This window comes from Blastocystis hominis (genome assembly GCF_000151665.1).
Source record: "Blastocystis hominis, Singapore isolate B (sub-type 7) whole genome shotgun sequence assembly, scaffold_7".
NCBI classification, from domain to species: domain Eukaryota; class Bigyra; order Opalinata; family Blastocystidae; genus Blastocystis; species Blastocystis hominis.
Window position 1 is genome coordinate 787,324 of NW_013171866.1, and position 17,155 is coordinate 804,478.

Below are 17,155 nucleotides of genomic sequence, written 5' to 3' on the forward strand. Positions count from 1 at the left end.
TGCATAACTCAAATATAGATACTTTTCTATTATATCACTAGCTTGACCAAACGATTAATATATAAAAATAGCATGACCCTTACATGTTTATTATTATTTATTACATGTCATTATTTGAAGATGAAGCATTATCAAGAGATTCATTTGTAAAATATATTTGTGTATAAAATTGTGCACTGCGCACTGTAGCCTTTTCATTTCCACTCTTTTGAACTGGACTATTTTCAAAAACTAAATAGTATTATACTTGATTATAGTTAATGCATTTATTGAAATAAAACAATCTTGTTATACATTTGACAAATAACACCTAATATTCATTATTACTTGTGTGTGGTTCTTGAATATGGCAATGAAATTTCATTCAACAGTACTTTTGTATACAACTTTTGCATTCATTTTCCTTATTACTATCAATTTTAAAATATATATGTAGGGTAATAATCGGGAATAACAATCTAGAAATGGCCAAGTCTCTATACCATCGAATATGCTATTTTGTCCTTTGTGTTGTATCCTAAAAACAAGTAATTCGTTAATACACTTACCCTATATAGAAAACAGCGAGAATTTACATAAGCCAGTGTCTCTTTTCTACAAAGAGAATATGACTGACAAGAGAATTGACATAGTTGATTTAGAAAACCCATTCAAAAGAGTTTCATCCACTACCACGAATACAAGTGATATTGGGAATTCTGCTGGGAATACTGGTAAGGCTAGTGATATAGAAAGAAATAGTCCATTAAATTCAGGTTCAAGTGAACAGCTATCTTCTGTAAAAGAATATTACAATAATAATAATATTAATAAGTTCAGTCTACTCGATATTCGAAAGATTTGGAAATGTATAAAGAGCCATAATGTGGTTTCTGCAACTACCAGAAAAGAATTATCATTATCGCATGGTCTGTATCCAGATTTGAGCGTACGTTCTTTTTCGACCTCAAATAGTGTATTGAATTTCGTTTCAAGACTTTTGTTTCATTCCCAGAATGAACTTTTATACTCAGAACCTTCCCTTGATACTAAAGGATTGTCTTCAGTATCATTGATATCAAATCAGCAAACAATCGATATAAACTCCAGACCCATTCCTTTATCAACAGAAGCTGTTTCATCTTCACTTCCCAGTAATAATGATCGTACTACGTTTCTCATGAGTCTTTACCAGTCGCCTCTAACTTATTCTACTGGCAAGTCAGAATGTATTTTTGAAATGAATGGTACTTCCCTTAAACTCTACAAGAGTGATTATTCCAGTTATTCTTTCTCTTCAGACGATGAGTGTGATAAACGAAATCGAAGAATCGATGCAGTATTACTCGAAGAAGAGAAAGAAGAGCATAATTCGACCGATTACAAATTAATGCTAATGCAAAACAAAGAATTGGATGGCCTTTTCCCGGAAGATCACATTTCGGTTTACTACTCTGTTTTACATTTTCGTGCAATTCACAAAACAGAAGGTGAACTTGTATCAAACCTAACATTACAATGGAGTCAAGAAGAATGCTTCCGTCCAATTCTAGAAAAATATGACTTAGTTCATTTGTTACTCGAGTTTAAGGAAAATGAATGGATACAAGATGTTCGTGCAGCAATCAGTAACCATACCGCCACTTCAACTCTGATTGAACAATACCATAATTTTCAAAATGTACTCATAACGAGGAAGTTACAATTGCGCTCTGAGTTCTATAATGTGAGTCATTACTCGGATAGTCCAATCCATTGTGATGGATGTGATATTCCAAGAAACCAGAAGAAGCTCAAAGCAATATTGAACTATCAGAACGGCTTGCTCATCCGTAAATTTGTGGGGAATGAGGAAGTCGAATATACAGATACGCGTAATCATTGATGGGTTTCTCTCTGAGATATAGCATGGTTTCCTTCCAATGATCATAAATTCGATGTAACTGCCATTGTCACCGCTTTTGGATACAATCGTTTGTTTGCACTACGTCAATTCATGTATCGTTATCAAGGGTAAATACGATCGATTTCCATGTTCATTGTAGACCGATTGTTCTTGTGATTTATGCCACATCGACCCAGGAAGTCCACCTTGTGCGGTACATTTCAACTCACTTCATTCCCAAACGTGTTACAATTCTTTTTTATCTAGTCAGTCGTTATCTCAAATCCAGTACTGTGTTTCCTATTAATCGCTTACGAAATCTTGCTATTCGAAACATTCGAACCACTCATTTCTTGATTCTTGATATGGATCTTCGATTATCTGGTATTTGTTATCTTCTTTTCTCATTATCACTAGTAAATACTTATAAGGAAGTCATGAGTCTTCCACAATTCCTCTATCATAGCAATCGCTCTGCTGTTATTCTCCCCGTGTTTTTCTATAAAGGCAAACAAATATTGGATCATTGTTCTTCAATCGAAAGTTGTTCTTACTTGTATGCAATGTTCAATCATTTGTGAATAGATCGAATTGGATTCAACCAGAAAACAAATTGGAACTGATTGAGTGTATCAATCGGAAGATTTGCATATCAAATAAGAACAACATTCGAACTCATGTTGAAATTGAATGTACTCTCTAGCATAGATGTATGTAATGCCTGAATGGTTTACAACGTCAAAAGAATCGCATGTATCTCGAGTTCGCTGTTTTATCACCAATTTCATGGAGCCGTAAATATGAGTTGTTTCTGTGATTTTCTTTAGATATTTGATGGTGAAATACTCTCCCACACTTCCTCTATTTGAGGAAAGATTTGTAAACTATGGATATAACAAAGTGCAATATTTTGAGCATCTTCGCCAAGCTGGTTTTCAGTTTTACATATTGAATCATGCTTTCGCAATGGACTTTCCACATCCCGAGTAAATCAAACTTGTGATCAATAATTGTAGTTCTGGGTTTCGCAGAAAGTATTTAGGGAAAATGCATGCTATTAACGATATGAAAGAGGTCTACAATGACCTACAAATGAGATTGAATGAGCAATATCGATCGGTGACAAATTTCCCCGTGTGTTTTAAAAGACAAGAAGCTTATTATGAAGAGCTTATTTAGTGCGTGTATGTGTGTGAACCTATCTTGTTGTATATGAAATAAGCAACCAATGATAAAATGAATCACTTACAGAAGGTAAATTACCGATTGTACTAGATTAGACATTGTTTTGTGGGTGTGATTTCCAAAAGAAATTGGGATGGATACTCGTGACAATAAATATGGAATGCGAAAGAAAAAAACCTAATAGACGCTGAAAATACTCAAAATGATATTCTTTGTAAGAGAAAACAGAATAATGTAGAGTGATATTGAATTGAAATTACAAAACTAATCCACTTATCTGCTTCCATGATTACACACCGATTAAAGTTAAATAGTTGTATAATTCTAATAATATACAATGTCCATATCTAGTCTTTTATTTGATATATGAAAAAATGCAAAACACAGTGATCAGCCTCATTAGTGTTGAAATTGTACTAATATTGTTTTTAAAGTAATTGCTGTGAATACAATAAATATTAGGATTTGATAATACCTAAATACGGAAAGAAAATTTAAAAATTATTCTTTTTCGATTATGCCATTTTATTTCAAAAGATAAATATGTAAATTGTGTCCAAAATAACAAGGATAGAAAATACTCTTGCATACCAAATCTCTAGCATTCCTATTGATTTTCACTGCTTTTTACAAAAAAAGAGAAAAATAAGAATAAACACACACATAGCCTATTATTTGAATAGTTTCATAAACCTTTCACTATTTTACTACTTCGATATACTCTAAACTAGCTATATTTATAGTATAATTCACGTGGTTAAACTACAAACTATTTTCGTCTTCAGGCATTGAGCAATCTAATTATCCTGCCAAATAATATGGAGATCAAATCAAATACTACTCTAGCGTTACCATACCCGGTATCATTGACTACCTTAATTTTAGTGAAATATCAATTTGTATTTTCTTTTCTCGGAATGTTAATAATATTTAGTTTTTTTCAATAAATAATAATTCGGTATAAGAAATGTCAACAAATAATAATAATATTAACAATATAATATTGTATATCAATAGCAGCGCTGTACTGTTATTACTAACATGACATAATTGTGCTCGAGTGATTATAATACAATATATTTTCTTAATATTATTTGAACACTGCTATACTATTGATTGAGTATGATTTCTTATTTTTATAATAATTGATAGAGAGAATTGAGCAAATATTGTTAAGGTTGTCTTTGATAATATTAGGACACATTGTCGCATCTATAATATTGCACAAGTAAATGTATTTATTATAACTTAATATATATATACTTCATTTTGTTTGTATGTTTTATAATCTGTTATTCTGTCATCTATTTCAATGTCATCACCATTTTCATAAAAAACAAGATATTTGATAAAAATACTATATGTTTCATTATCACAAATATTAAGTTTTGGTTCTTTAATAATCGGCTTCTGTCCAGTCAAAGCACACATCGCTAAACTATATGTACTTCGTGTTGTCATAACACAGCGTTTTCCATGTCCTAAAATGTATAACTCAGCAACAGCACTGAATGTAGCATACGAGACTAAACTGTTCTGCATCATTTGTGTATCTGCTGGAATTGTCTGGTTCTTGGAATAGATCAACGAGTATTGTGTTAAGTTCCTTGCCAGCCTCATTTTCATTTTCACAGAATCGGATGCCACATAGAGTTTTTTTAGGTTTCGGTAATTGTTTGATGCATCGGAGTATCAATGGAAATGATTTCAGTGGCAAGAACTCAACAAACACAGGAACATCAGCCAAATCCCCTCCAAATCTAAGGTGAACAGCATTGTACTCCTCTTTGTCGTAGTTTGGATATAAATAATGCATATATTCTCTTAAACTTGCGGATGGGATCATAATATTCCTCAGAAACTCACCATACAATTTGTACGAAAGAGCATCAATTGTTGAGTTGTAATGATGACTTCTGAATCCCAATTTTGTTAGCGTATTGTTGTAGTATGAAGTCATAGCAATTACATTGATAGTAAGCAAGTTGCCACTGACTGCCGTAATTTGAGTAGGGAATATGGAAGAAATCGTGTTGTCTAATATAGCACTCGTAAAGTTTGCACGATCAGCTATCGATTGTTTGGAATGAAATGTCAAATAATAAAAAAAGCGTAATACGCTAGTTCATGAACATCTACAATGATAGTAATAACATGCAATAATCTCGAACCATCATCACAAATATAAATGATTTGGTTTGGAAATGATTGTTTGATATTCCACACTTGGTGCCAACCTGCTGATAATGGAACTAGTCATTTATGTATATAAAGAATGAACTTACTAACGATTGGTATTCGATAGTGATATGATAAGACATAAAATCCGCTGAAGACTTGAAGTCTGTTTCCGACTTCTTTTAAGTTTGGCAAATAGAAGATTCTTGTATTATTTCGCAAACTAGATTAAGAGAAACTCTCATTCAAACTACAGATTAAAAACATGGGTAGACTGGATTTCATTCTTTGATGGTAAATTCGTTCGATAATTAACGACCTTAAGTAGTAGATAAATGATGGATAACGTGCGGAAACCTTGGACCGCCTTTTTCAACCAAAGATGCCTTTCAAGCCCTGTCAATGGCAAGCTGGTCGTCCGAAGTCACCCCTCAAACCCCATCTACCATTGCTCACTGTAGTGCACTTGTTTTTTGGGCTTTCATAAGAAATAGGGGCAACTATGGTGGCGGGACTTCGTAAGGAAGCAAAGCTTCCCCGGGAGGCGACTCTACCGCCTCCTATTCGTCGTCTTCTACGTTGTCCCGGAGGAATCTTCGATTCGTCCCTAAATAAGGCTCGACAAATGGACTTAGCTTACCTTGGCTTCTTCATTCGTCGTCCCAATCCATGGTGCAAAACGCACGCAAACTGATAGCTGCCATTTTCTGCCCTGTTTTCCAAAGTGAATAGTAACTCGTCTTTACTGCATACTCTTCAATCGATAATGTCCCAATACAAGTGTATGCACGTTGTTGTCCAAGATCCATCGCTTGTTGTCCGTGCAAGTCATGAGTGTCTTGGTCTGTTCCTTCGTGCTAATATCGAATCCTTGGTTGTTGATGCGCTTGAAGCTACCTTCGATCACTGCATCTCCCTTCTTCTCGGCCTCAAGAACACGCTTGTACAAATCGATGTTCTTCACACTCATTCTCTCACCATCGATCACCACATTGCGAGGAACTTTCTTTGCTGCATTGTGTATCACATGCTTCTCATCAAATAGACAATACATTTTTGGTCTCAGTCCAACGAACTCCATGATGCGATGTTCGTTGTGCTCGTCCTTGAAAATGGGACCAGGCAACTTCTTGTTGAAGTTGAGGAACGATTCCAATGAAGGGAACTTGCTCTTGTCCACTTCATGCTCGTAACAGTTCACGAGTTCACCATAGAAGTAGCTCGTGTTATCCAACTCTGAGAAGTCGAATGACTTGTAACTATCACACATCTTGTGAACGATGTTGCCACTATCATTCAATTGTACGATGAGCGAATCTGTGTCCTGACCCAACAGCTCCACATTATCAAATGTGTTCTTGAGTACATTGTAGTAGAAATCGTATATGACATGTTTGGACATGTCCAGAATGGCAAACCCGATGAAGAATGGCTTTTCGACCTTGCGTACCGGTGTGTTCAACTTGATGCCGATCAGATTCTCGGAATACATGGTTGTCCCAGCGATCATGTCGTACCCATGCTTCTGAATAATGGCCTCGCGTTCATTCCATGTTCGCGAACTTCACTTTCATTCGTTTCAGCCCAGTCTCCATAAATTTGCCATAGGTCGAGTTTGCTAATAGCTTGTACAGGTTCTTCTCCACAGTGGTCTTGGATTTGGCTCGTTTCTCACTCAACATGTTTACGTATTCGAATCTTCCTATCATACTTCTCGGTGGTGTGAAGAGCATTACGATCGTTTTCGAACACCATTCTTCTTCTGTTTCTGGCTCCTCGTAATGGGTCGATGTGATCTTGCAGCCTTTCTCAATGCATTGGGTTCCTTTCGACTCTTGGATCGAGTGATGGGTGGTGCTGGCTGTGGTTTGCATTTGCTTGCCAGCAGTTCCCAATCAGAACACTTCTGTGTACTATCGCTTTCCACATTCTTCACTTCGTACATCAATGGCATGAATCGATCGTCAATGTCAACAACTTCATACAAGTCCTGAGACCATTTGCTCGTCAATGATCGCTTTTCCAGAATGCGAGGCCTTCGTGTCACTCCAACATAATCACCAACATCGAATTGAGGTGTTGTGTCCCTTGCTGACATGTTGGATGGTTCTGTTTTCTCCATGTATAAGATATCGTTGTTGTTGTTGTTAAGCCAAATGTCATTGGGTGTATATCCGATGTCTCTGTTCTTTCTTCCATTATGTCTACGAACTGCACCATCGATCAAATCAAACCATACACCTTGCCATTGATTGATTGAATGGAATGAAGGAACCATGATGTGTTCCTTGATATCTCGAATTGTTCGTTCGGCTAGTACTGCCTTATTCGCTGAATCCATGTGATACATGGTGATATCATACTAGTTCAAGATGTTGGTACGAAAGATCGCATTGGTGAATTCGGTACCTCGATCCGAGCAACTATGCTTTGGTGATTCACCATATGTTTGAATGATATCCTTCATTGCATGAATGACTTCTGTAGCACTCTTGCTTTTCAGTTTCCGAGTCATCAGGTATTTCGAATATCCATCAATACATACAAGGACATATTTGTATCCACGATTCTTGTAGAATCCAGTACTCTTTTATGATCCTAATACTTCCTGTATCGATTTGTGTTGTTTTGAAGAGAAATCGATAAGATCGATGAAGTATATGTTTCTCTTGAATGAACTGATGATCATTCGAGTGGCACCTCTTCGTTTTGCTGGTTTCCGTAGTTCCTTGATCTCATTCATGCTCCCCACACACCTCGAAAAATGAATCGCTTTATTCAATGGTTGAAAGGGATATGGAAATGGATGAGTAAGAGGAAGAATCACAAACTGGTGGTGGACTCGAAATGCAAAAATCACTGTTGCTATCTATGTGTTTACAACGAGGAGAATGAATCCGAAGATGATTGTGGAAGTGACATCACAATCAGTCCAACAGAGATTAAAGTGAAATAATGTATTCATAAATAGAAATGGATTCCTGGATGACTGAAGAACGACGTGAAATTACACGACAATACGTGAATAACATTATAACTCATTTGTCGATAATCCGCATGCTGGTAATTACCACGATGAATACAATCCGCCATACGTATCGATCTATTCACCCGATATTGAACGATTGCTCTAGATTGCATGCCATGAGGACAAGTATTCCGTATGTCATCTCCAGTTTTCTGTATTGCACGATCCTAACAATGAGATCTATGATATCAGTGGTCATCGTGTGTTTGTGATTAATGGCACGATTGATAATTATATCGATGGTGTTGCCTATGACCAGAACGAGTTGACCAAGTGGAACATGGAGGCTGCCAAGGCTACCAAGGCTACCAAAGCTAACAAGTTTCATGTACGATTACCAAGTCGTACGAAGTAAAAAACGGGGAAGTCATGACTTCCTTTTCACTTTGGCTTTAGAGTTCCATGATGCTTACCTTCAATCGAGTGAAGTAATGTTCGATCGTGGTGTCTCCAGAACGTATGACTTGAATTTTCATATCTACAGGGCGTACTGATGTGAATATGTTCGTGCTACTCAATGTCGTTGTTGGTACTGGATTATTCAAGCTTGCTTTAATAATTGTAGCTGTCTCGACACCCATTACGAGAGTTGGCACGCTCGTGAATCCTACAAGTGCCTGTTCATAGTTGTCACAACGAAGTACAGCATCGATGGTGATCATGTACGTCTTATTGGGTTCCAATTTGATCGGTGCAGAAAGGTCTGAACCTTCCGACGTGAGTGCCTCGCTAACAACCTGGTGTCCACTTGTCCAGGAGGTGTACTCGAATGTCTTACTCAATTTAGCCGATGTGGGTGATAACGAGACTGTGCCGTTTTCTTTGACTTCCATGACGTACTTGCCAGCAGTGGATGGGATTGTTAGCTTGGACACGTTGGTCCCGTTGTTGTATACGAGACACTTTTCATTGCTAGTACACCCGAGGATGTCTTTGTAGACGATCTCAGGCGTGAGATTGACAAGAATTGGACTCTCATTGCTACTCTCGACCTTGAATGTCGCATAGCCTGCCGTGGTTGGCAATGGTAGACCATAGGCAGCATCGTTCCAGTAGGTGACGATTCTCTATCCATCAGATCCGATTCCTAGATCTTCATGGAAAAGACTTCTTGGTGTGACCTTGTTGAACAGGAAGTCATTGTTCGAATCGGCTGAAAGGAAGAACGTTCCCGGCTTACTTGGTAATAATAGATCCTTCGAATCCATCTTGGTCGAATTCCAGTTCGGTATCGCATACCAGTCCGACGTGCTCGTAAGTTCGAGAGCCTCGAAAATCACGGGCTTCGTCAACGCTTCCAATGAAGGACCACTATCCGGGTCAGTCGTGAGAATGAAAGAACCACTTTCTGGCAGATTGATCGCTCCGAACGCCGAGTTATTCTTGAAGAAGGGAATAGCTCCATTGGTTGGAATGATAATCGATTGTCCATCGCTGTCCTTGAAATACGAGTTATCCAAGGAAGTGAAATCTTCACCTGCGACGGACCATGTGTACACATCGTCAGTCTTGGTAAGCACGTAGTTGCCATTGGTCGACGGAAATGCGAACGTGTCGAAAGAGTTGTCCGAGTAGTACTGGATACCCTCGGTCATTTCCTTGCGCTTGAATACTCCGTTCTGGAGATATACAAGTTTCTCAGGTTGTGTTGGTGTTGCCATTTACTATGGAGGAGAGAAAATAGTTTTTCCTCGTAGTAATAAATGGCTACTACAATTCCTCCTGTTCATAACTACGAATCGCAGATTGTGTTCAGCAATCAGTCCAATAACATCAAGTCGGCCGATGTGATCAATTGGACGATCGCTCCATCCGGTGATGACGTGTACTTCAATCTCTACAAGTCACGAATGACTTTCAAGCTCAAGATCACCGGGTTGGCAAATAATACGAGCAGTTCGTCGAAGGATATCTATGTTCCGGTGAAGAAGAACATGTCGGGCATTGTGAACAACACGAAGGTCACATACACCTATTGGAATGGTGAGAACTTGGCATCCTTGCCTCTGAGTGCAGACAATGAGAACATCGGTCAGATCCGGTCACCTTTGAATGCGCTCACGGACAACAAGCACAACAATGTGGTGAACGAAGGACTGAAGGAACTGTCCTACATCTACTACGATGACCGTGACTACGATACAACCGATAAAACCGCACGAACTGCGGCCATCCTGGGTCGACCTTATGGCGGGAAGTTATTCTACAACATGCTCAAGTTCGTACAGCCACCTGGATCGACCACGGCGTACACGACGATCAATGTGAACTTTGCAGACATCTTCGAAAGTTGTTCTCAGGAACGATTCATCAATCTCACGCAAATGGATGCTCAGATCTATCCCACGAACGACGATGCATACTTCTACATCGATGCTGGCAAAATCAATACCGCTACAAGTCCGGACGCTGTTCCATCAGCCACGGCTTTCACCGGTGTGTACTTCGATACGTGTACGCTTTGGTATCACAGTTACAAGACGAGCGATGATTCGACCTTCGATCCTGAAGACACTCAGTTGGTGAAGAACCAGATCATGACCAAGACGTTCCGCATTCCTACTGGCCAGAACTTCATCGATGATCGTGTGCTGGTCAACTTCCCCGTCAAGATGATGTTCATGATGTTCACGGACGACAATGGTGATTTCTCGACACTCAAGGACATTCGATTCAAACGTATCTCATTGAACATCGCTGGTGAACAGAAGCGTATCATCAATGTGGACAACACGAACACACCTGATGGAATTGATCACACGTTCTTCGAATGGATGGACTATCTTTGCAATAGTCGTTCCGACGAGTACGACACGCTGTTGACGTACAAGACGTGGTTGAATCAGTTCCGAATCTTCGCCTTCCCGTTAGCCGAGTGGTTTCCGATGCGAGCATCGAATCAGATCCAGTTTGAAATCGAGTTGGAAGAGGATGTTGCAGCGACGACCCAGATGCACCTCATCATGATCCGTGCCAACACGGTGGGAGCGTGAGTCGCTCTTAAAGAATTCAATAAGTAAATATAAATAGATATGAGCAACAAGATTCAGGTTTTCGATTTTTCCAATACTTCTGACATTTCTCTCACTTCCACCGGATTCAAGAGAGATGGTGAATCGGCTAAGTATGTGTGCAAGATCACCGATGCTACCATTGCTATCGTGGGTGACAACTCGAAGTTCGAAACAGACAAGAAGAAACTGTTCAACACTCTCTCCATCACACTGCCCAAGGAGCAATCGGAAGAGTTTAAAAGAATCCTCGATGAGACGAAGAGAGAGAGTTACCCGTACAGTGAATACGAAGGCGAGATCCAGTTCAAAGTGAAATTGAGTCCGAACACGAAGATCGCAAATACCGACAAGAAACCTATCAAGATCGATCTACAAAATGTGCCCTGTACTGATCTTCACGATACAAGGATGCAACGATCGACATCGTGGTAACCCGGAAGAGCAGAGAATTCGAGGACAAGAACAGTGAGACAATTTCGTACACAACTCTCACGGCATCCCAAATCAAGATCAAGGATAAAAATAGTGTCTTCGAGTGCGATCCCTTCTAAGGATCTTCGCTGGCCATTTTCACTTTGGTCACCATGGCTGTCGTGTACGTGATATTAGTCTTATCAGCACTATCGTTTAGTGTCATCATTCCGTACAAGAAGCGTTTCGTTGAATTTGTCATGTACGACTCAAATTGATCCCAGTCAACGAAGGTAGCCTAGGAAGGAATGATTTCGTCGTTCCTCACATATGCAACGCGTGTCAGCTGTATGAATTCTATAGTCATTTCACGATTCGAGGACTCGTACCCATTTTTCATATTCGCTGCTGTCAGTCCATCGATGTTCGCCATCGCAAACTCGTATGGCGTTGTCAACTCGGGCATCCCGATGTAGTAATTGCGATAAAATGTGAATTCGAGTCTACGAGTTATACCTGGAGTCACTGAAATGAATAGGTTGTCATTGGATATCACTACCATCGAAGGATGTTCATTACTTCGAGGTGCTAAGGTTATCAGACCTTTATTTTCCACTCGATCAAAGATTCGATATCCATCTATTGCATTGAAACCTTTAGCAATCATCTATGCTATTGCCAATGCGCTGCATGTTTCTCGTTCGATTGTCACAGTCCTTGTTTCACTATTACCATCGAGACCAACAACGATATGCGATATATCAACCCAGACACTATCGTTGTACACACTGTTCTTGGAATACAACGGACCGAATAATCCACCTTGCTTATCGTCGTTAATCGTCATAGGCACGTTTATGTTCTCAGATTCAAGATCGAACACTAAGTCGGGTGCGCAATCCTTCGCAGAACACGTTACTACATCGCCTACTTTGCCGATAGTCCACGCAATCGATTCCTAGTGCGATGATGTGATATTCCGTACCTGTTGATACTTCGCATTCAACTGTGATAAGCACGAGTTCATGAACGTTTCCAAGGACATCAGTGTTTCCGTGTCTTCTGTTAAGTAGACTGTGCCAGAATCGAGCGATGAACCGTCATCATTCGTCATCATGTACGTCACTTTCGGCTTCAGTATGAAGAAGGACATAGTCGTGTACAATCGCCAGTCATACTCGACAAAGGATCCCGCGTCGAGGTATGCATGACCACCAATACCTTGATCATTAGTCTCATCGGGTAGAGAAAGTCAGCTGGGATCAAACACAGTCTCTATGGGACGCTCAATGCACAAATTGCGAGTCGATGGTGACAGTTTGAACCATGGAGTCCAACCAAAACCATCGATCGTCGTGTCAACACCGGTTCGATCGAAATACCAACTGTTAAATTGATCATTGAAACGTACATGATCATCCTCGATCGTCATTGATACGAGAGGAAGCACTTTCACCATTTCAGTACCGACAGCCTCGATGAACTCGCTGAACGTGTAGTAACCGACAGGCAATGTCAACATGTGCGATTCCCTGCTGTCAGTAACAACCACGTGATTACACGAGGACGACAGGTAGTAGCGCTTCGGGTTATCCACTCCTTTTACTAGTGTATCCGATTCGAATCCAAGGATCGATTGGATCTCTGGTGCATTCGTGAAATCAATCGTGTAGAAGTGATTCACTGTGATATGGAATGCATTCTCACCGCTATACACCAATTCGAACAGGGCATCACTCGCATTCAGCTTTGCAATGATCGTCTCGATGTCATAGGCGCCTCGTGGTATCGTGATCTCTTGAAAGGTACTACTGGCATTGATTAGCACCACTTGGTCAGATGGTACGTTGTGCAACACGAAGTCCGTATACAACGACACAGACGAGATGTAGCACTGGTCGAACGAGAGAGGATTGTCCAGCTTCACTTTTTTCTTGGTGGTATTACCGAACACTTCGATCATGGAGAACTGGTTCGCAGAGGCAATCGATGAAGGCACTTGATTATACACGTCCTCAATCGTCAACTGCAGTTCGAATTCGCCGTTCAATCGTATCATCTTGCCATCTATATCGCGGAACACGAACATCAATTGATCAAACCGAGTGATCATTGGAATGCACACGTCTTCCACAGTTCGCACGTAGTCAGCCGTTGGATCGTCAATGATCATCGTGGTGAGCAGGTTGTTGTTCTGGTTGGCAATCTTCAAGTCCGATGATCGCACGATCGTCGAGTACACTTGGATCACTTGTCGATTTCGCGTGATATCAATCACGTTCGATCCACTGAACGAAGCAGGTAGAATGACCGTTCGTCCATCTAAGCCGAGGATCTCACGAATGTCAGGTGCATCCGTGAAATCAATGGTGTGTGGAGACTGAATCCAGATACAACCGAATGAAGAGGCATTCGTGGATATGGAGAATGTAGTATCGGTCATGGTATTGAGCAAGGCAATGATCTCACTGATCGTGTAATAACCAGCGTGAATAATTATTCTCTCATTATTCGAATTCGTGACAATGTTCGTCGTGTCCACATTGTTGAACATAGCCTGGGCATCCTTGGGTCGAAACAGGACAGTCATGGAAGTGATGTAAGGATTCTTGTACTTGTACTGGTTGATCCAAGTTTATGTGCCGTTGGTAGGTGAGCCTTGAATAAGCATGGAGTAGTGCATGATCTTTCTTTCTTTATTTATAAAGGGCAGCGTAGTTGCCCCGGGAGAAAGCTAAGCTTTTTCCCTAGATAAAGAGCTAGTCATTATTCTTGGGAGTACTCGGCTTATCAATGGTAAGCTGTGCTCAAATTTAGCTGATGCATAACGCGTGAAATGTTAGCCTTGGTTAAAATTGGTCGAAAAGGGTAGTTAAAGATTTTTCGCGATTTATGCGTTTATTCTCTACAACTAGCAGTATATTGATGGTAAGTTGTTTGGAGCAAAAGGTTGATTCTCCCTATGTGTGGTAAACGATTATTCGATTTTTTCAATTTTGTGTGGTGGAGAGGAAATAAGAAAGAGAATGCAAAGAAGACATTGGGAAACTCAAATTCGACAGGAATGTATAGTTTTGAAGCGGCTGTGAAAGAAGAATCGTGTGAGAATAAGAATGAAGCCAGCTTAAGTATGAGTGTGAAGAAGACGATGGATAGTGAATATATGAGTGAAGATAGTATGGAAAAGATAACCAGCGGTGACAAAGATGACCTGAAGGTTTTGTGTAGTGATAATGAGAGGAAGCGAGAGTGCGATTCATCAGAGAGGACGAATACCGCCCAACAGAAGAATGTCCCGCCGTATAAGAAGGTTCATTCTGAAATGTCGGATAAGAATGCGAATTTGGATACACCACTTGATTTGGTGGATGAGGGATGGATTTGTAGTAAATTGAGCCCAATTCGATCCGACAGTATATTTGCCATCCCATCTGGGAAATTGAACACCGATTTTTCTGCTTTGACTTATCTTAGGGAAGAGAAAGGACATGGGTGAGAGAGTTGTAGGATGCGATGGGAGTACTCGAATTCGTTGGAAATGACCACTTTTGGAAAAGAAATGGTACCAGCCAAGACAAAGAGAAGGAGGCGGGGTAGAGTACCATATAGAATAAGAGTGGCTAGAGAAGAGTACAAGAAGCTGAAACCAATTCTGGAAGCCAAGAAAGAAGAAGGGAGAGGCGAGAAGGAAGGAGGTTGATCTAGAAGCCAAGGCATCGGAGAAGAAATCACAGACAGAGAGAAAGGGAGACAAAGGTACTCGTACTGTTTCTACGACTGCTTCGATGACTACTAATTCGACGTTTTCGACTGTGGATTCTGGTGATATGTGTCAAGATTCTACTTATATCGCTGTGAATAGCCGATTTCTCTCGATTATGAAGTGTAAGGACCCGGTAAATTTGAGAGGCTCGTTATGTGGCTTTGGTGATTGCAGTGCTATTCCGAGAGGATGATTGGGATGGAGGGTCATTGAGAGGATCGATTGTGCGGACTGTGGCGACATTGTGAAGGGTTCGATGAGAAATAGTTATGGTTCTCTATGTACCTCGTCTGTGGAAAATCATGGTTGGGAGAGCCTTGGGAAGGGAGGAAGGATTGTGATAAAATCATGACACCGTGTATTGGTAATGGAGAGTCTTATGGTGAGAAAGGTGAGTTGGTCTGTGGTGAGGAAGTAGCAAGATTCTTGCAAAGGACTTACTATGATCGGCTCACTCTATATGGTATGTGGCATAAAAGGATAGCAAGCAGATTCCGGAGGTGGGCTAGTGGGAAGAAGTCCAAGGCCGTAAGGTATTAACGTAGCAGGCAGTGAACAACCCGTTCAAGATTTCCTACAGGTCTGTAAATTAAATGCTTGATTGTTTTCGCTAGAGAAGGTGATTAGTAACAAAAACATGAAATGCAGTAATATGAAATTGTGGATGAGAGATTAATATTTAATACACTTTTTACCGGAATATGTTATCTTGATAGGCGGATTACCAGATAGTGCACATCCAGCAAATGCAAATGTACTTCCACTTGTCATGATACACGATTTACTTTTACCCAATATGTACAGATCTGCCACTGCTGTATATGTAGCTATTGAAACACTGTCCACATTCATCACTTGAGTGTCTGAGAATAGAGCTTTCTCATTCACAAAACTCACATTTCGATTTCTCAGATTTTGTTTCAGATAGTTCTTTGCATACATCGAATCAGAAGCAACATAAATGTTATTTGTTTTAAAATGTGACTTTACACATTTAACTGCTACAGACAGAGATTTTACAGACAGCCATGTTTGAACCAATGGAAAATCCGATAGACTTCCACCCATTCTCAGTTGAATCGCATCAAATGGTTGCGTGTCCACGATAGGATATCTCACTCTCATGATCTCCTCTGTTAAATCAGTGATTTGCATAACGTTTCTCAAAAACTCTCCATAACAATAGTATTGTAGGACAAAGGAAGAATACCTCTTGTTATAGCTTACTATACCGTTGTATTGAAGAATATCAAGATATTCCACAGAGTCTATCACATACTTCATAAGTAATTCATTTCCAATCACTGCAGTAATTCCTGTAGGGAACAGTGTTTCAGCATTCCCTGTTTTTGTAACATTTATTATACACTGCAAATCTTCAATTTTAAACTTTCCATAAGGTTTAGCCACCAGTAAAAAACTATAATGAAATAGATAGTTTATATCTATGTAATCAACGATTTTCTAGACGATACCTTCATCAGGAACATAAACAATCTGTCCAGTATAGTTCTGCCGAATGTTCCACACTTTATGCCACATTGCAGAATAAGGAACTATAATTAAACAACGGTTTTGAATGTACTGATAATAGGGATTCTGTGCCTAATTGAAAGAAAATACAATCCACTGAATAGCTGTAAACGATTTCCCAAGCCTTTATAATTGGGCAATAGAATCAATCGCTGGTTTGAGCTCACTCTATGCATTAA

At 39.8% G+C, this 17,155-nt stretch overlaps 1 protein-coding gene across 1 annotated transcript; it reads left to right on the forward strand.

The window, feature by feature from the left end:
* Nucleotides 1–1,375: 1,375 nt before the first annotated feature.
* Nucleotides 1,376–2,854, forward strand: GSBLH_T00004685001 (uncharacterized protein; the record flags this gene model as incomplete). The annotated part of the gene is made up of 7 exons (XM_013043638.1): nucleotides 1,376–1,853; nucleotides 1,887–1,992; nucleotides 2,025–2,248; nucleotides 2,282–2,420; nucleotides 2,450–2,543; nucleotides 2,573–2,658; nucleotides 2,692–2,854. 7 exons carry the CDS (start codon nucleotides 1,376–1,378, stop codon nucleotides 2,852–2,854), a joined length of 1,290 nt encoding a protein of 429 aa, XP_012899092.1.
* Between the last annotated feature and the right edge of the window lie 14,301 nt (nucleotides 2,855–17,155).